The following is a 17,516-nucleotide window of genomic DNA, read 5'->3' on the forward strand; positions in this document are numbered from 1 at the left end:
TATTTATTTTAGTGAAAGTTAGTGGTTAAAAAAATGGTCAATGGATGCGTGACAATAATTTACAACTAATTATTAAGCATTGGCTCCTAGAAACCATTAAAAACTAGATTAATTGAGCAAAAAAATAATGCCATTGGTGTATGGGTCATGCTCATACTCCATGTCACATAGATCCCCACAAGCCACATCTTATTATCCCCAATCTCCACTGCCACAATTTACAAGTTGTCAAAGTTGTCCTTGTCATCCTCCACAATGTTACAAAGCGATCCTAACTTTTTTGGTGAACTAAGCAACTTTTTGCTCCCATCTCTTTGAATTTTAAAAAATTATGAATTATTAGATACTAATGCAAAAAGTTTTATTAAGATATAAATCCGAATTTCTCCTATATACACTCAGCAATAACACAGTCATACTTCATCCATCCAATCTTATTATTTTTCTAAGCAATTCGTCTATATTTACCTTGACTTCACATCTTTTGAATTACCACCACATTTTACAATTTTTTTCATAATCAAATTATTTATCATAACAAATTCCTTAAAAGTATTCACAATCTAGTGTGTGTATATATATACTTATATATAGAAGTGGTTTTTAAATAAGAAATTATTGTTTTGTAGGAAATGTATGAATGCTTAAAATAAAACACAACAAATAAATAAGACATTGTATCATTTAAATATGACACTATATGGTTTTTTAGCACACTGTAGATCTAAATATCACCTACCTTGATCCAAAGGCCCATATCCGTTTGTACGATTCTTTGGAAACTATGTATTAAAAGTATACACACACATTTGTAAATATAGCTACAGATTCGTAAAACATATTAAAAACTTTATCATAACTTTTCTTTAACCACTAAACTTTTACACTTTACATTTTACAAGGTTTGGACAATGATATATAATTTCACATCATAATCATTTTACCACCCCACCAAGGTGGGAATGACTAATCACGACTTAAGTTTAAGTGTTTTACAATTATTAACTAGTAAATTTACTTTATAATAGGGCAATAGTTTTACAAACGTTATCAACAAAACTATTTTTTCAAAACAAGGGCCATGCCTGGACGTTCGTTAGCTCACTTGTTGTCATGATTTTTCACTCGTTCATTGGCCACACACGAACTCATTTAATACGGCATCCGTGCCTTCACTGTCTATCACCCCATGTTGGTGTCCATGGTCATCGTATTAATCGAATATTCAATTGCCCAAACCACATTTAACAACCACAACCTACAAATTTAGCATATGAAAGAAGATAGAGGGTCCAAACTGAAAAAAAGTAACATAATAATCCTGTCACTTTCATCTTCTTTTATGTGTAACTTTCAAGCCAAATCTAGTAGGTAACTTTTGTATTTTCTTCAACAAGTAACTACCCAATCTTTAAAAATAGATAATAAAATGATTAAATGAAGTATCACACAACCACCACATTCACAAAATACTCACTCCATTGGCTAAAACGCCCCATAATGCATACAATTGAAACTGGCTGGCAGCCGGCCGTTAAAAGACCAAGGGTGTTTTCGACTTTTCGTAAATTCCAAACATTAAACAAAAACGTTCACACATTTTTAATTCAATGAAAAAAATAAAAATAAAAGGACAAATATTTATTTCATTTTTGGGGTTGAAATTATCAAATTAATGTCACCTGAGATTAAGACCCTTGATGCCGGCGGCTGCTTCATGAGCCATGGCTTCCGTGACAGCCGCCAGCTTCTGTAAGTTAAGCTTCACCACCGTGTCGGCAAATAGCCGGGTATCCTCCTTCGTATTTCCCTCCGGTACATCGACAACATACGACTCCAAGACCACCGTGGTTGGACGAGAATCTTCCATCGAAACCAACTCATGTACCTGTAAGATAATGGTAAATACTTGATCATTTATTAAACAAAATCTAATTAAAAACCTAAGGTGGACCCATCAGCTCACACTGATAATAATAATAATAATATGTAATAAAAATAGTAACATATGTTATACTATTATTGTTAATAATATAGTCCAATAGAATAGTACCGTGGTGACCGCATGGTAATTTCTAAGCCGATGTTCACCGCCAATAACGGTGAACCCCAGCACAAGTTTCTCATCATCCAACACGTCTAACCGCTCTGTGCTAGTGGACGCCGGCAAGCCTGAGATGACATCAACATCACGTGTGCATCCCACGGCTATTGTGAAGTGTTCACTTACGGTGCAGCTTTTAATGAAGTGTTTGTAGGTTTGCGGCTTGTCGAATCTGCGGACAACGGACCAGACGATGTCGGCTGGCGCATGGATGTGTTGGGCGAGTATTGAGGAGCATTGGGAGGGAGTGATCCGGTAGGTGTGGAAGTCGGTTATAGATGGTTTTAGTTGGTTTGACTCGTTGTCGGTCAAACCTGGTGGTGGTGATAGGTGGTGGTTGGCGGTGGTTTGTGGTGGTGGGTTGACTTCCATATGTTGAGAGAGAGAAGGGTTTGTGTGGGGATAGATTAGGACTAGGAGTAGTTTATAAAATAGATGGGAGTATGAGGATGGGTGTGGTAGGAGAACACAATTTATTTTAATAGTTTTAGTCTACCTTCTATATATTATTAACTAGTGTTGAAATGGATGAGGGGAGGCTTCATTTCTTGAATTTAGAAGTGCATAGTTCATGGTATTAAGAGATTATTGTATTTTATGATAACATTGTATAAATTTAGCTTGTGTTACTTTGTTTTATATAAGACTAGAGTCTAAGCATATATTTAAGGGGGGCTAATTATCCAAAGAAGGGATCTCACATCAAGGGAGAGCTTCATTCTTATTTTGGATAACTTAAAAAAGGAGAGATGGAGATAGCAACGGAGATATTAAAGAAAAAAGATTTGAAGATACTTGATTGTGATTAATTCTAAGATGAAAGCAATGACAAGCCACTTCACATGTTAGGTTATAATTTAAAGACTTGTAAAGTCTTATTCCTCACCTCTTCACTCTACAACATATACATACACAACATAGAAGATCAAGGTCTAATCAAAGAGCAAAAGAAGAGCGCGAGCTTAAACATTGTTATTTATTCTTGTAATATTGAGAGACGTCACTAGATGATTATTCGTGTGATTGTTTGTTGTGCTAAAAGGGAAAACAATGGTTATATATATATATAGGATTGATTTTTTTAGAACCACTTTGAGTTTTAAGAACTTGAAAGAACTCAACGTAACAATTCTTTTTCTTGATTTTTTTACCCATATGTAATACGTAAGTGTAAGTAACGTAGAAAAAATGACGGCATTTTTCACACACCGAATCGACTTATTACGCACGTGTAACTAATATTTAAACTTGTGTAATTATCAAAAATCTTTATTCTCTATCCTGATTAATTTTTTAATCAAATTTATTCTCAGCCACATGTTCTATACTCATTTAATTAAATGTGTGGTCAATATTGAGTTCTTCTTAAAGTTCTTACAACTCATTAAGTTCTCAAATTATCCCTCCTATATATATATATATATGATAGAATACAATAATTCTTAGCGTACCTTAACGTACAAAATACCTATATTCACGAAATTGATCCATGAAATCACATCACAAGATCTCGAAATCTCAGTACATACCCAATTAAATCATTGAATCAACGAAAAAAAACAGATTTGGATCGTTTATCAATCGATTTGTTTACTTCTTTACGAAACTCGTTTTGAGCGTATTACAGATTATTGAGCGTTTTTTTTATTTTGGATTTTGAGCGTTTTTGTTTTTTGCTTTTGAGCGTTTTGTTTTTGCCTTTAAGCGTTTTGTTTATCCCTTGAGTGTAATTCGCGTACGTTTTTGTACGCTAAGGATTATTGTACGGTAACCTAACTTTCTCTCTCTATATATAGAGTTTGGATCAAATACAAATAATATTAATGTGCTAATTGTCAGAATCAAGTAGAGTATTTATGTAATTACATCATAGAGTAGTTACATAATTACCCTATGATGTAATTACATAATTAATCTCTACTTGTATATATAATTACTCTACTTGATTCTCACAATTAGCACGTTAATTTCATTTGTGTGTTAACTTTCCCCTATATATATAAATATATGAATTATTGATATAGTGTTGTTGTATTTGGGCTGAGAAACTCTATATTGACATAGATCGAGTTATCTTTGTAAAGAGACAACATTGTCTTAATATTATGTTTAAGAGAGATTACCTTATATTGATACAATGCAGTTCACTATTTTGATATAGGGAATATTTGAGGAATTGAAAAGGCACACATCTTGATATAGTGTGTTGAAGAAGGTGATCACTTCTTTTAAAAAGTGAAACGGTGTGTTGGCAATCCCTCCCATTCTGGGAGACGTTTAGTAAAACAAGATCTCGATCAAGGATCAGGGAGTGGACTAGATTGGATTAGTTAACATTCACTTGAATCTTTGCGAATTGGTTGTGTCACTTCTATCCTTTAAATTCTTTGTTATTGCAATTAGTGTCATTGTTGTGAAAATAGTTTAACAAAATCATTAGCGTCTTAAAACGAGTTTAAGATTAAGAAAACCTGTTCACCCCTCTAGTTTTCTACTTCTTACAATGGTCATGAAAGTTTCATATTTTGAGTTGTGACTTGTTTGTTGAAGTTGAATGTATCGACACGTTTTCAAGTAACAAGGTGTTATCATATGATTAGAACATGTATTATAGCCATTTTTGGGATGTATAATAGGTTCAAAGTGTTAAATATAGGTTAGACTCATCCAAAATGAAGGTATGTTAAAATTATGTATGTTTGGGAGTACCCTACACTGAAAAAAGAAGCCCTACATTGAAGCTTCCCTGTCATACGTTGGAAAATGCCAAATTCGGCGTACCCAACATCGATGGTCGTATGGCACCCTAGGTGATATTTTCGATGAGTTTTGTAATTGCACATTAGTGTGTTATTTTGTGTGTTTGCGTCATATTCACCCATTTGGCATGTATAATGAGTCTGTTGTATATGTCTTCTAGTTTTGGTCACGAAATAAAGATGGATGGTGCGGATTGAGTCTTCTGGTTGAATTGTAGATTTGAAAAGCTTAGTGGAAGAAACTTTGTAAAAGTTTTTAGTTTTTATGTTTCAAGTAGTTAATACTTGCTAACTACACACATAACCTCTCATTTTAGTTTTTATGTTTCAAGTAGTTAATACTTACATCATAATTGAGTTTATAAACAAATTAATAGGTTGTTTTAAGTATAAAAGGTTGGGACACGGGACCCCTTTACATTACAATGTTATTTAAATCAATGGTACACATCAAAATTAGGGTGTTACACATGACCTCTCATTTAAGCATCGGTAACGTCTTATTTTAAAGAGTCGGGTGCTTTTAATTTTTAGTTACTATTTTATTTAAGTAAAAAAGGATAATTAAAGTCATTATTTTCTCTTTCTCTGTTTTCTATTTTTTTTTCACATGTACCTAGCTAATTAGCTAGGTATGCTTTTTTTAAACCGAAAAAATGGCAAAACAGGTCCATTATGTTTTTAAGGTTTTTCAATAGTCGTCATTTGGCAAACTTAATGACAAAAGACGTATTTCATGTTTCAAATTTTGTTCACGTTACGTCCTTTGGTACTAACCCGGTTAAATTTTTACGTTAAATATGGTCATGTGCTTTGCACATGAGGACAGTGTGGTCATTTTACCCCTTTAAAGACTGTTGTGTAACTAGACTAAAGGTTTGGCCTTTTAAAAAAATATTCATCTCTCTCTCCCACTCTCATCCCACCAATATTCATCATCATCGCCATTTCTTCTTCATGTTAACCACCACCTACCCCAACACCACCATCACCGCTTATCACCACCAAATCCGGCCCCACAAGAAAACTCCATCTTTGACAACCATTAAATCCGGCCACCTGACCACCACCATCATCTTCTTTCTTCTCCAAAACCCAAAACCACGACCACCTGTTGCAAACCGCCGCCACCCACCACTCCACCTCTGCCACCATCACCATCCCCTTCGTAGTTCTTCAAATCCAACTTCACCCACCACCTGCCGCCACCACGTCGCCGCCGACGCACATCACCGCCCCCTCAATCTCTCCGTCAATCACTGAAAACTGCCCACACTTTTCTCTTCAACTCACCCCATAACAAACGCTAAAACACCCAAATTTCAATTACCAATTTCCGAATTAGGGTTTCCAAACCCTAAAATGAGGTATTAGAACAAGAAATAGTGGGATCTAGATATTTGTTTGCTCAGAGTAAAAAAGAGAGAGTGATTAGACGATGGCGGCGGCGGTATTCAGATAAAATAGAGGTCGGAAATGGTGACGGTAGTTGTTGATGGTGATGCTTACAGAGAAAGATCTAACGGTGGCAGGTGGTGGTGGCTGTCACTGTGGCGGAGGAGGAAGTGGCAGGTGGGGCTTGAATCTTCTGGTTGCCGGAAAACGAGAGGTGAGAGAGTGACAGTGGTGGCTGTGACTGCGGCGGACGAGGAAGTGGCGGGTGGGGCTTGCATCTTTTGGTCGCCGGAAAACGAGAGATGAGAGAGTGACGGTGGCAGGTGGTGGTGAAAGTGGCCAGGAGAGAGAGAGAGGTGAGAGAAAGAGATGGAGAGAGTGTGTGTGTGTGTAATTTATATATATAATATAATTTTTTTGTTATTAAATAATTTTGAAGTTACAAATATACCCTCATGTGCATTGCACATGACCAAATTTAACGAAAAAACTTATAACTGAGTTAGGGCCTGTTTGTTTACCACTTAATGGGACCATTCAGATGTATATGTCTGAATCGGTCAGATGCAGATGTGTTTGGTTGTTAAAATAAAACATCTAAATGGGATGGGTATACCACTGAACCATTTAGCTTCAAAATATCACTGAATCATTCATAAGACTCATATACCCTTATACCCACTTCACCTATGCACCATCTCCCACCCCTTTCTTCACCATCGGTCTTCACTTCCGCACCGTCAACAACCTCTGTCGCCGGACCTGAACACCACTTCCAACCTCGTTACTAACCAGGTACAATTCATATTCCTGATTCACTCGATTTCGTTTTCAATTCCATCCTCTATCGATTCTGAAGAAACACTAATCGTCCCCGGGCAGATTACGGATAATCTGGGGGTTAAATAGATGTTTCCCACGAGGGTTAGGTCCGGCGAAGAAAGAGGTTCTTCAGATGACCTGCAAAACAGACACCGTGAGCTCGTCACTGAGAGGGGGGGGGGGTTCCTCCTTGTGACCACCCTCCGGCGTGAGAATCAGACTAGATTGCTCTGAATATAAGTGTATATTGAGAGAAATTGCTAGTGAAGGTAAAATACCAGATGATCCTACCGTTCCAAGGTGTTGGAGTATTTATAGCCGAAGGTAGGTTTCCAAGCAGGTACAGCCAGCTGTATAATATTCCTGTTCTACCAACTACGGGCTACGCACGTGCCATGCTGGTTGGTGGGTAGGCAGCGGCTGATAGTGACCAGGCCGGCTGTGTACTATTCCTTTTCCACCAACTGCAGGCTATGTGCGTGCCACGACAAGGGTTGGTGAGTAGGCAGCGGCTAATAGTGACAAACAGTACTAGAGCATGCTCCTCGTACTGTTTGTCGGTGAGCTGTCACCCTGTGATTGGTTCATGAGCTGCTTTGGTCAGATCTTGTCTATTTTGTCCATACCTTGGCAGGTATAGTACAAAAGATATTCCAGAAGCATACGGACTGGCTCATTTGGGCGGGAGTATTCCCGCCTTGCTCATTCCTTCAGGTGACACTGAATTATTGAGTGCCTTGTGCGTGTAGCCTTGCTATTAGTGCGGGTAGCCTTCCCTGATGGCTTGTAACCGCAACTGCGGGGACAGGCGGGGTACTTCACCATTGGGAGGCTTTTCCTGCGGGAACAGCTGGCGTACTGCGCGTAAGGTCTTCATCTCTGAGCATGGTGGGTCCTGCGGAACCAGTTGGTCCTTGCGCAGACGTCCCTCTTCAAGGTGAGTCTTGCAGCTCCAACTGGGCTCTGCTGGGACCTACCTCTTCATATTCCTGATTCACTCGATTTCGTTTTCAATTCCATCCTCTATCGATTCAATAATCAATTCATAGTTAATCGATTTCTGATTTCTATTTAATCTATTTTTATTTAATTCATTTTTTTCATTGTTTGATTCAATAGAGTTCTGAATTTTGGTTTCTGATTTCAATTCAATCGATTCATTATTTTTTTGGGTTTTATTCAATCTGGTTTTTGGAATATTGAATATGATTATATGGTTTCTCCATTCGATGTGAATTTTGGAATAGTGGTTTAATCTCAGTTGTTTGTCATTAGGACATTGTGATTTATGGATTAGTTTTTCTTACTTTAATTGAATGGAGCAATAGCTTAATCACAATTGTTTGTATATCTGTTACGGGACGGTTTGTGAGAAATGGGACACCATTGAAAGTAAGGGTTTTGTAAACATATAGCTTTGTAAGTTTAAATACTTATTACTCTTGGAAATATATAGCTTTCTAAACATAATTCACATAAATAATTATTCTTAAGAATTTTATAATTTTGGTTCTTACTGCACGTGCAGTATCTTTGATCTCTTCGAGTACACCCATACATATTACCGAGATAAAAGATGCCTTTTTAGTAACTTTAGTGTTACTGTGTTACAAGTTTAATTTTACTTACGATTTTAACCTTATTCAGTGTAGACATTCATTGTGGAAACAAAGTATTGGTCACTTACGGAGCAAAAGGAAATATCCAAGTATTTTCTTTCAATATTGTGATAAATATGTCAAAGCTTATTTGAGCGAGTAAAATTAAGTTTTTAGTTTCTCAGCAGCCATACATATGCTAAATTTATTGTTTAATATTTGAAGAGTTTTGGTTTGTACTTTGCAATGGCAGTTACATCAAATATGTTGGTTTTCTGTTTTTTTTTCAAATGTTTTTATTTGTATTATGGAGTCTTTGGTATGTTTATGGTGCTTCCAAATGTTTTAAGATAATGTTTGCGACCCACATAAATGAACTTGAAAAGGAAACGAGTTTCGTGGTAAAATGGCTAACTTCTGTAGCTGTACCGAAATTTCAGCAAAGCTGATGACTAAAGAATACACCGCTGACCTGTTTTTCTAGATTTTATATAAAATTAACTGTAGCTCGGATAAATGTGTATTATATATGGTTGAAAAGTGTTCCGAGTCTACTATGTTTTACCTTTGATCATGTTAAAGTACTTCAGGTCGTAAGAGTGTCAAAATCGAATGTGAAGAGGTGTTGCACAGAAAGTGCAGCACTAAAATTGGGTGTTGAGTACAACGGTGAAAACCTTTGACACGCGAGTTGTTTCATGTTTATTGTTGAGCTTTGATCCATTTTTGTAGTTATGCTTTGGGAATGCATTATGGTGCTCTGAATAGTTAATATATCCCGTTAATTAATGACACAATTGAAATTAATCATGAGTCCTCACTTAGCTATGACTAATCTTTCGTGGTGGTAAATTATAGGTAAAGCTACTGTGGTGGTTTTATTAAAGTGACCGAGTCAAGTGGACTAACAAGGCGGCTTTACGCAAAGTTATGGTACGCGAGGTTGGAGATGATCAAGTCTTCGGAGCGAGTCAACGAAGTTGAGAATTGTGATATTGTTTTTTTTCATAGATAGTGTTATGTCTATTTGGTCAAGTTTAAGATATAAACATGCTATGAAGTATATTACGTAGTTTCTTTAAGTAATTAGTTATGGGCCTCATGTGTTATTGAATCAGCCGTATTTTGTGAACTATTGGTTATTAAACAGGTTTTGTTCTTCGTAAGAATTACCCTTTATACAAACGAGTCATGTCAAATTTTTATAAAATATGTTGTTAAGAGCTTTGACTAGACGTCTAGACATATATATTTCATTCATCACAAAATAGTTCAGATGGGTAAAATAGTTATTCTACACATTCATTCAAATGTCTAGCCATACAACAAAATCATTATGTATTTTGGTTAGTTATAAAGAAAGTTTGGTTGGTTATAATGAAAGTTTGTTTTAATATGTATTTGGTTGGTTACAATGAAAGTGCGGTCATTCTGTAAAGTTATTAAGATCATGAATAAACGAATATATGTCATTCAGTAGGAAATAGCTCAGAGGGGTAAATTAGTCATTCTGCATAGTCATTCAGATGTCGAACCAAACAATATTTACTGGTTCAGAGCCTCTTAATCATTTAGACCTCTTAATCATTCAGCACTTAATGGTTCAGCACTTGCCAAACAGCCCCTTAGTGTAAAAGGACGTAACGTGATACATTTTTAAAACATAGAACATGATTTCAGTTATTAAGTTTGCCAAATGACGACTATTGAAAACCCATGAAAACATAAAGGACCAGTTTTACTATTTCGTCTTTTAAACATTTTCTATTCACCGTGACCGACCAATCGATCAAATAATCAAGCTGCTTTGTCCACATGTACAACATTATGGGTGTGAACTCTCAAAGGATTCTCTTTGGTGACTATATAAAATTAAGGTCCCAACTTTCGGTAAAAGAATTAACATAATCCTTAGAGTTGATATCATCCTCACTCACTATTGTATAAGTCAGTATAACCATGGGATATTTTACATCCACGGACATATCTTGCCATTTATGTATGAAATTACGCAGGCTTCTAACAAGAATGTATTTTATTACATAAAACTACGTACACAAGTTTTATATGAGATTCTAACACGTGTGAATATGATAATTACACATTTTTTATATGATTTCTAAAAGTAATCCGTTAAATATATTTTTAACAACAAGAATAAGTTTTTATAGTGAAACTAAAAATTATTTCTTTATTGCTCTCTATTTTAAAACCTAAAAATTATTAAAGCATTCCCGACAACTTATCTATTTCTAGCTCTATAATTACATAAAAAAATATTACATTTTCTCTCTCATATATAATTAAATAATTTTTTTTACATCTTTATCATTATATTTTTCTCATAAAAAAACACCACATTCTCCTTAACATTAACGGTCCAAATTCTGCAACTTAATTAGGTACGATCCCCGGTTCTCAAGAACTTTTATATAAATAAAAAGATAACAATAGAGAAAAAAAAAACCATTAAAGATCCAAAACTAGACTTTATATAAATAAAAAGAGAACAAATTGAAAAAACAAAACATTAATAAAGATCCAAAACTATTAGACAAGCCAAAGATTGAAACGAAACACTACTAGCAACCTAGTATCTTTAAATGTGGCCAACTAGCTTTCTTCTTCTTCCCGTTCTTCCGCTTTTGTTTTTGCTTCTGCTTCTTCTTTCGTTCCAATGTTTCACCTTCATTCTGTTCACAAATATTACATTACATTACATTACATATATATACCGCACGATAAATGAGAATTAGTTTCTCATAGTTATAATCACCTGTAAATCACAACCAGTACTGACCGGAAGGATATCTGAAGGAGATTCACGCTTGCCTTTGGACTTAGGATTGTTGAAAACCGGGTACGAAGAAACCGGTAATTTTGGTGCAGTGGCTGAAGTGCGCGATGCTCTTCGAGTTTCAATCTCTAATGAAAGCTGATTTTTTATCCACAGACATAACATGCAAATTTTAACTAATTAATTAACTAATTAAATATACTTACACTAAGTCAGCATATAGCGATGACATGTCGTCGTCATAACCAAAGACTGTTGTTGTGTTAGTGAATTATATATATATAATTTACCTGAATAAGACGATCTTCAAGGGACTCGATTCGATTTAGCAAATAACTTTTGTTGTTGGCCTTCACGACGGTTGTCTTCAACGGTACATACTCCTTGTTGTTCTTTCGACCAAACGAAAAGATATACCGCCATCTTGACATATTAGGGTTTCTTGTGATCTGCCTCATCTACATAGATATAATTAACACAATTGTTTTATTAATAGGATTGATCACAAACAAAAAAATGTAAAGCGATCTACTACGTATGGTATGCTTACGAAAGACTCCATGCGATCCGGTTTTGAGAGAAGAGGTAGTGAGCTGGTGTGAGTTTGTATTTGTTCATCTACTTTCACCATATTTTACAGTCTTAATTGTATGACTGTTCTATACGTTCACATATGCATGCATGTGTATATAATTGTAAGCTTGTATATATGCTACATTCGTGAAGGCACAAGGGTTATTTGGAAATATTATAAGTGTCCTTTTTTTTCTCTGTTGACTGAACTGAAGGTGTGGAGATTTTAGGGCAAAGTCTGTTGCTCAGTCAGTCAAAAGAATGAATCAAAGATTTATATATTTTACCGGGAAATCACAAAATTAGTTATTTTTAACACTAACATTTTATGAAAATAGGCATAGACTTTTATCATTTATAAAATGGGATGTCCAAAACTAATTAATCAATGCAAAAATGTCACATAAGCACGACCGGCTAAGAATGATGAAATTTAACCGGCACAAAAATGTTGGAAAAATACAATAGGTCCACAAAACAAACCAATATATAATAAGTGCATAACATGTGTAAAGCACCGACATTTTTCGGAGTTGGCTTGGATTTAGCGCACGCTTTTCTAATTAAGCACGCTAAGATTCAGCCGGCTTTACATGTGTTATGCTATTATTGGTTTATTTGTGTATCATGTTGTACTTTTTAAAGATTGTGGCAGCTCAAGTTTAGCTTTCTTAGCTCGCCATGGTTATCTGGCTTCAGGGAAGGCTCGGAGGGTATGCGAGCCGCACAATCGGCTGGGGCACATAAGGTTCAGGGACACAAACTTTTTTATACATATTACATATATATGTTTTTTGGCGTTAAAAAAAGGTTATTTGCAATGGTTTATGAGATAAGTACATGCTCAGAATGGTTTATGCTTATAATAAACCGGTCGATAAAAGTTTTATCCATGTACGCTAGCGGATAAAAAATTTCCGTTAAGGCATATGAGCATTTTCATTTTTACTCGGCCGAGGTATTTAAATTCTCGGAGACGGCCCTGTCTGACTTCAACTGGTTGGTTGATTTTACATATGCCTATTTTATAAATGTTAAAAGTACGTTAATGACTATTTTAGCAATATTTTGGTTCTAAATACCAATTTAAGTAATTAATTTTCCCTTGTCTTATTAATTAGTTGTGACATATTGACATGTTACAGGTATGTATAGAGATCTGGTCATCTGGCGGTAACATAACTGGATTAGTTCAACACGTTAAAAAGTAACAAAAAATATTCAGTACAACAAATGTTACAAATCATGACTAGCCTAAGCTAGACCTTGTGAGTTCATATGCTAAAAAGCAAGCAGCATTGGCCGGAACACTGCGAACCATTGCCGGTCCAAAACCTTTATATAAACCCTTAACCCCTTCAGATTTAACAATCTTTTTAAAAGCATCAATAGAACCCGAATATTTAGGATTCGTATAATCATCAATCTGGATCACACTCTTGACCACGTCAGTTGGGTAGACCGTAACTCAATATGAGGGCCCGGCTAACCCGCCTGCCAACATCAACGAGCCACGGCTTAACCGAGAAGTGTCGGTCCCACCAGCCATGTACTGTTTTAGAGCTTCTTATACACCAAATAAGGTGGCGTTTCCAGGTACTTCGCGGGCGAATGTGGGTAGTAAACCTTTATAGAGACCTCAAACTCCACCTTCAGACCTCAAGACCTGCTTAGCCACGTCCATCGGACCACCATACTTGCCTGCTGATGCGGCGGTTGCAGCTGCAGCTTCTGTTACTGCGGCTGATGTTGCGCCTGTTGCACCCCCTGTGCCTTGGGCCTGAAGTCTAGATTTCAAGAAACAAGTTGCATATTTCAAGTTATAATTTTGACTCATACCCTTTGACCTTTAAGGTCAAGCACACGTTTCAGTAACATGGGTCAATTTGGGTCGGTCTTTGGCTAAATACGAACCAAAAATATAAAAGTTCAGGTTTTGAGTTTTGAAACCGTTGACTTTTGGCTCTTTAGGGTTTCGGTTTTTACAATGGGCTCGTGTTTGGTTTTACCATTTGGCTCAAAAATTTTGGTCCGAAGTTAATGACCTAAAATAATGAATTTCAGCTTGAAACTTTGCGCCTAATTATTTAATTTATTGTTAGTTAATAAATAATTGCTTATTACATATTTGAACCTCATAACTTTTTAGCTGCACCTTTTTATTAATTTTTTTATATAAATTACTTAGAATCGGGCTTGTTGCATTTTTTGGTATGGTTCAGTAGATTCAATTCGACTCGGTTTATTCTTTTTTGGTTTTAGCAAAAGTAGAATTGTAGTGAAAAATCAGGTTTAAAAAAAAACTAAAACCAACCCAATTGGTTATTTATTGATTCGGTGATTTCGGTTAATCAGGTAACGGGCTGGTTATTTCGGTTTCATTCGCATCCCCACCTAAAAGACTTACAATAAAACTGATCACATATCTTTCACCTAAGTCAAATTAAACAACTATGTTGTAGTTAAAAGAAGAGCATTGACCTGCATTTGATCAACTCGGTTGGGGTGGCCAAGAACGAGACTGCAAATCCAGCACCGGCTCCAGCAATGCACTGCTGGTTCACGGTCAGGGGTGCACCAGGGTGGGACCTTAACGAGGTCTCCATTTGACCCCTGACCGAGAACAAGGCAGCATTGAAGGCTGCCACGGTGGCAAGTGGGGCCCCCATACCTTTGAATAGGCCCCCTGCGCCATCAGCTGATAATGTTTTTTTAACTGCGTCTATCGCCCCAGAGTATTTGGGGATTTCACCCGGTAGTGGAGTAGGTTGACTTTGAAGTTTGACCTTTATGGTGTCAAAAGGGTGGCCAACTACCAATTGGGCCACTCCTCCTACTGTTCCAGCAGCTAAGTCCTTTGCTACATCACCCATCTGTAAATGTATGTCACAAATACTAATATATATTAATCATTTACAAACAATTAGTTTTTAAAGTCATATTTGACATCAAATCTGTTTAAAACTTTTGATTCCATGTACTAATAACCAGAAAAACCGAACCAACATTTATCAATAAAAACCATAAAAGTGAATTCGGTTATTGAATTTATTAATTATGAGCTAACTTTTTTAATGTAAAGTAATCTACAAGAAATTAATAAATGTTGTTACCCAAAAAAAAACTGGTCCAGATATTTGATAATCAACTAATCATTAATATTAATTAAATTTCAAGCTCAAATTCTATTTAAGCCCAAAGTTTCAAGCCCAAATGACAAGACTTAAACCTAGCGAACCCATTGTGAAAACTAAAAACTGAGAAAACAAAATCCGAACGGTTTTCCAAAACATAAAAAACTAAAATTTTGTTTTTCAGCTTACTTTAAGCCCAAAACCGACCCATACATACCTTAGAAATTTCTGTTGTGATAAACTATCTGTCTAGGTTCAATGTACCCATTAATTTAATAACTTTTACTATGATAACATTTTGTCCTAGTTCAATGAAATCATGACTTGATCAATCAACACCAAAATTAAGGACATGAAATTGAATATTTGAATTCAATATAATGATTTCTAAAACAAACAGAAATTAATACTTTCTTTTAACAGTAAAAATATACCTCGGTTGATATTTGATATTTGATATGTTCGCTAGAGATTGATCGATATTAAACCGGAATATCGAAGTACCTAAAACAACGAAATTAATTACTTGAAAAAGAAAGATCATGATCATCAAACAAATATACATGTTTATCAAATAAAAATAATGTTTATGGAAATAGTTTCTCCTTCAAAATTCAAGTACGTTTAAAAGTACAAAATGATTACAGTAAAGTGGCAGGTAAACGGGCAACATATGTAGAATGAAAAATACCAAATCCAATGCATGAATCTTTCAAAATTGAAATCTTTTTAGAAGAATATGCAAGGGTTGTTAAAAGGGTTTGTGTGAAATTGAAATCTTGAAATTTGAAGATATATATGAAGGGAATTGGATGTGAACCTGTGAGAGGATACCAGAGGACAGGATTCGCCGATCAACCTGCGACTCAACAAAATCCTAAATTTGTGTAGGTGAGGATTAATGGCTGTCCAAAACAAAACCAAACAAACAAAAAAACAATGTGGCAAACCTTGGAGAGTGGGAACATCAATCCATTCTATACCCAAACATTCCCAATGCAAAATTACAAAACTTTCTATAAATAAATATTAACTAAACATTCAGGGTATGGCCGCTACTTGTTTTCTTAATATTAACGTATGTATTTTAAATGCCAATTATTACGTAAAAGAGATATCTATTTCCTTTTATAAGTTCGAGTTATATATGCATATATATTATAACGACTACTTTTTGTATTTAGGCTACCGCACTCCTTAAATTTGGAGAGTATTAATGCCCTACGTATTATAACTAGACTATGTTGTCTTAAGCGACCCCACGTTTGCTTCAGTGTTTGGCTTGAGTGTTCCCCCAGAAAACCACACTGTCGGCTGCCACTTGACAGTTGTTGTGTCGTCACAAGAGTAAAACTCTCTGGCGTAACACACGATGGGATGAAAACCTGTGCGGGCTCGGAATTCGAACTGACAACCTTGCACAAGGTCTAGTTCAAATCTTTCATTGTTATTTTTTACTTTTTATTTGAACGACTATTTGAATCATTGACAGACTGTCGTGACCCTCCAGATCAGTTCTATTCCACCCCCAAGGAAAAAAACTCACTATATGTGAGAAAACCTAACCTTCTAGCCAGCCACCCCCCCCCCCCCCCAAAGACCTCCGCATTTTCACACTACAACGGAGAAGTAACTATGTGAGCATGCAACTTATATTTTATGTCATTTCAAATCAGTTTATAACATTCGATTGAGATAAAAGTAAGTCAGTTGTTAATCTGGGCATACATTGTTCCTTCAAAATTAGATTGTGTTTGTCGTTAACAAAAAAAATGAAAACCCTGAATACTCTCACTCACATTATAAATTAACATATATTTTTAATTTTGGGCGATGTTATTCATAAGAGTTGTGTTCTAATTAAGGTAAACACTTTAGTAAGAAGAAATAGCGCCATGGAGACAGTTCTTTGTCTGATATGTGGGGAAGTTTCAGAGACAACTGATCAACTCTTCCTTTCATGCAACTTCTCCTTACACAATTCGCAATCAATTAGTTTATGGTATAAAAGTTTTCTCATTTACGTGTTTTACATACGAGACATTTTTTTATTCGCAAGCTATAGGTAGAAGGGGGTCGGGGGGAAAAATAATAACTTAAGTGATAGTACTAACCAGGGGTGTTCAAAATCGGATATCCGAACTTCAGATATCCGACCCTTTCATAATCAAATTCAAAGTCTTGACTGTGTAACATCATCTCTAATCTACCAAATACTAATAATTTCTCAAAACCTTCTTCAAATCGATCACTGTTTACGGGATTAGGATTTCCAGATGAACAAGAAGGTGATGGTGAACGGTGGCGAGAAGTGAATGGGGGTGGTGGCTGATG

General features: G+C 35.7%; 3 protein-coding genes and 1 long non-coding RNA gene across 4 annotated transcripts; 1 reads left to right on the forward strand and 3 right to left on the reverse strand.

Annotated features, from left to right (window-relative positions):
• Nucleotides 1–1,578: 1,578 nt before the first annotated feature.
• Nucleotides 1,579–2,476, reverse strand: LOC143596557 (abscisic acid receptor PYR1-like). The gene is made up of 2 exons (XM_077075304.1): nt 2,054–2,476; nt 1,579–1,888 (listed from the first exon to the last, which is right to left on the reverse strand). Exons 1-2 carry the CDS (start codon nt 2,474–2,476, stop codon nt 1,679–1,681), a joined length of 633 nt encoding a protein of 210 aa, XP_076931419.1. The 3' UTR covers nt 1,579–1,678.
• Nucleotides 2,477–11,430: 8,954 nt separating this feature from the next.
• Nucleotides 11,431–12,390, reverse strand: LOC143596554 (uncharacterized). Its single transcript, XM_077075301.1, has 3 exons — nt 12,026–12,390; nt 11,766–11,933; nt 11,431–11,613 (listed from the first exon to the last, which is right to left on the reverse strand). The coding sequence occupies exons 1-3, from the start codon at nt 12,104–12,106 to the stop codon at nt 11,431–11,433; spliced, it is 432 nt and encodes a 143-aa protein (XP_076931416.1). The 5' UTR covers nt 12,107–12,390.
• An 829-nt stretch (nt 12,391–13,219) lies between these two features.
• On the reverse strand, nt 13,220–14,921 carry LOC143596558 (mitochondrial carnitine/acylcarnitine carrier-like protein). Its single transcript, XM_077075305.1, has 2 exons — nt 14,530–14,921; nt 13,220–13,835 (listed from the first exon to the last, which is right to left on the reverse strand). The coding sequence occupies exons 1-2, from the start codon at nt 14,919–14,921 to the stop codon at nt 13,688–13,690; spliced, it is 540 nt and encodes a 179-aa protein (XP_076931420.1). The 3' UTR covers nt 13,220–13,687.
• Nucleotides 14,922–16,873: 1,952 nt separating this feature from the next.
• Nucleotides 16,874–17,264, forward strand: LOC143596561 (uncharacterized). Its single transcript, XR_013146732.1, has 2 exons — nt 16,874–17,086; nt 17,118–17,264. It is a non-coding gene; the product is annotated as an uncharacterized LOC143596561 (long non-coding RNA).
• Nucleotides 17,265–17,516: the final 252 nt, after the last annotated feature.

The sequence above is a fragment of the Bidens hawaiensis genome, unplaced genomic scaffold, assembly GCF_021521415.1.
Source record: "Bidens hawaiensis isolate Kalapana, Puna unplaced genomic scaffold, B.hawaiensis_p1.1 tig00046700_1, whole genome shotgun sequence".
Lineage (NCBI taxonomy): Eukaryota > Viridiplantae > Streptophyta > Magnoliopsida > Asterales > Asteraceae > Bidens > Bidens hawaiensis.

Bases quoted from the DNA above. Each gene is read 5' to 3' on its own strand.
- LOC143596554 (XM_077075301.1), bottom strand. From the start codon at position 12,106: ATGGTGAAAGTAGATGAACAAATACAAACTCACACCAGCTCACTACCT. The intron at 11,934-12,025 runs GTAAGCATACCA...ATATCTATGTAG, and splicing joins CGGATCGCATGGAGTCTTTC to ATGAGGCAGATCACAAGAAA. The intron at 11,614-11,765 runs GTAAATTATATA...ATAAAAAATCAG, and splicing joins TTGAAGATCGTCTTATTCAG to CTTTCATTAGAGATTGAAAC.
- LOC143596557 (XM_077075304.1), bottom strand. From the start codon at position 2,476: ATGGAAGTCAACCCACCACCACAAACCACCGCCAACCACCACCTATCA. The intron at 1,889-2,053 runs GTACTATTCTAT...ATTATCTTACAG, and splicing joins ATTACCATGCGGTCACCACG to GTACATGAGTTGGTTTCGAT.
- LOC143596558 (XM_077075305.1), bottom strand. From the start codon at position 14,921: ATGGGTGATGTAGCAAAGGACTTAGCTGCTGGAACAGTAGGAGGAGTG. The intron at 13,836-14,529 runs GTCAATGCTCTT...CTTGAAATCTAG, and splicing joins ACCGAGTTGATCAAATGCAG to ACTTCAGGCCCAAGGCACAG.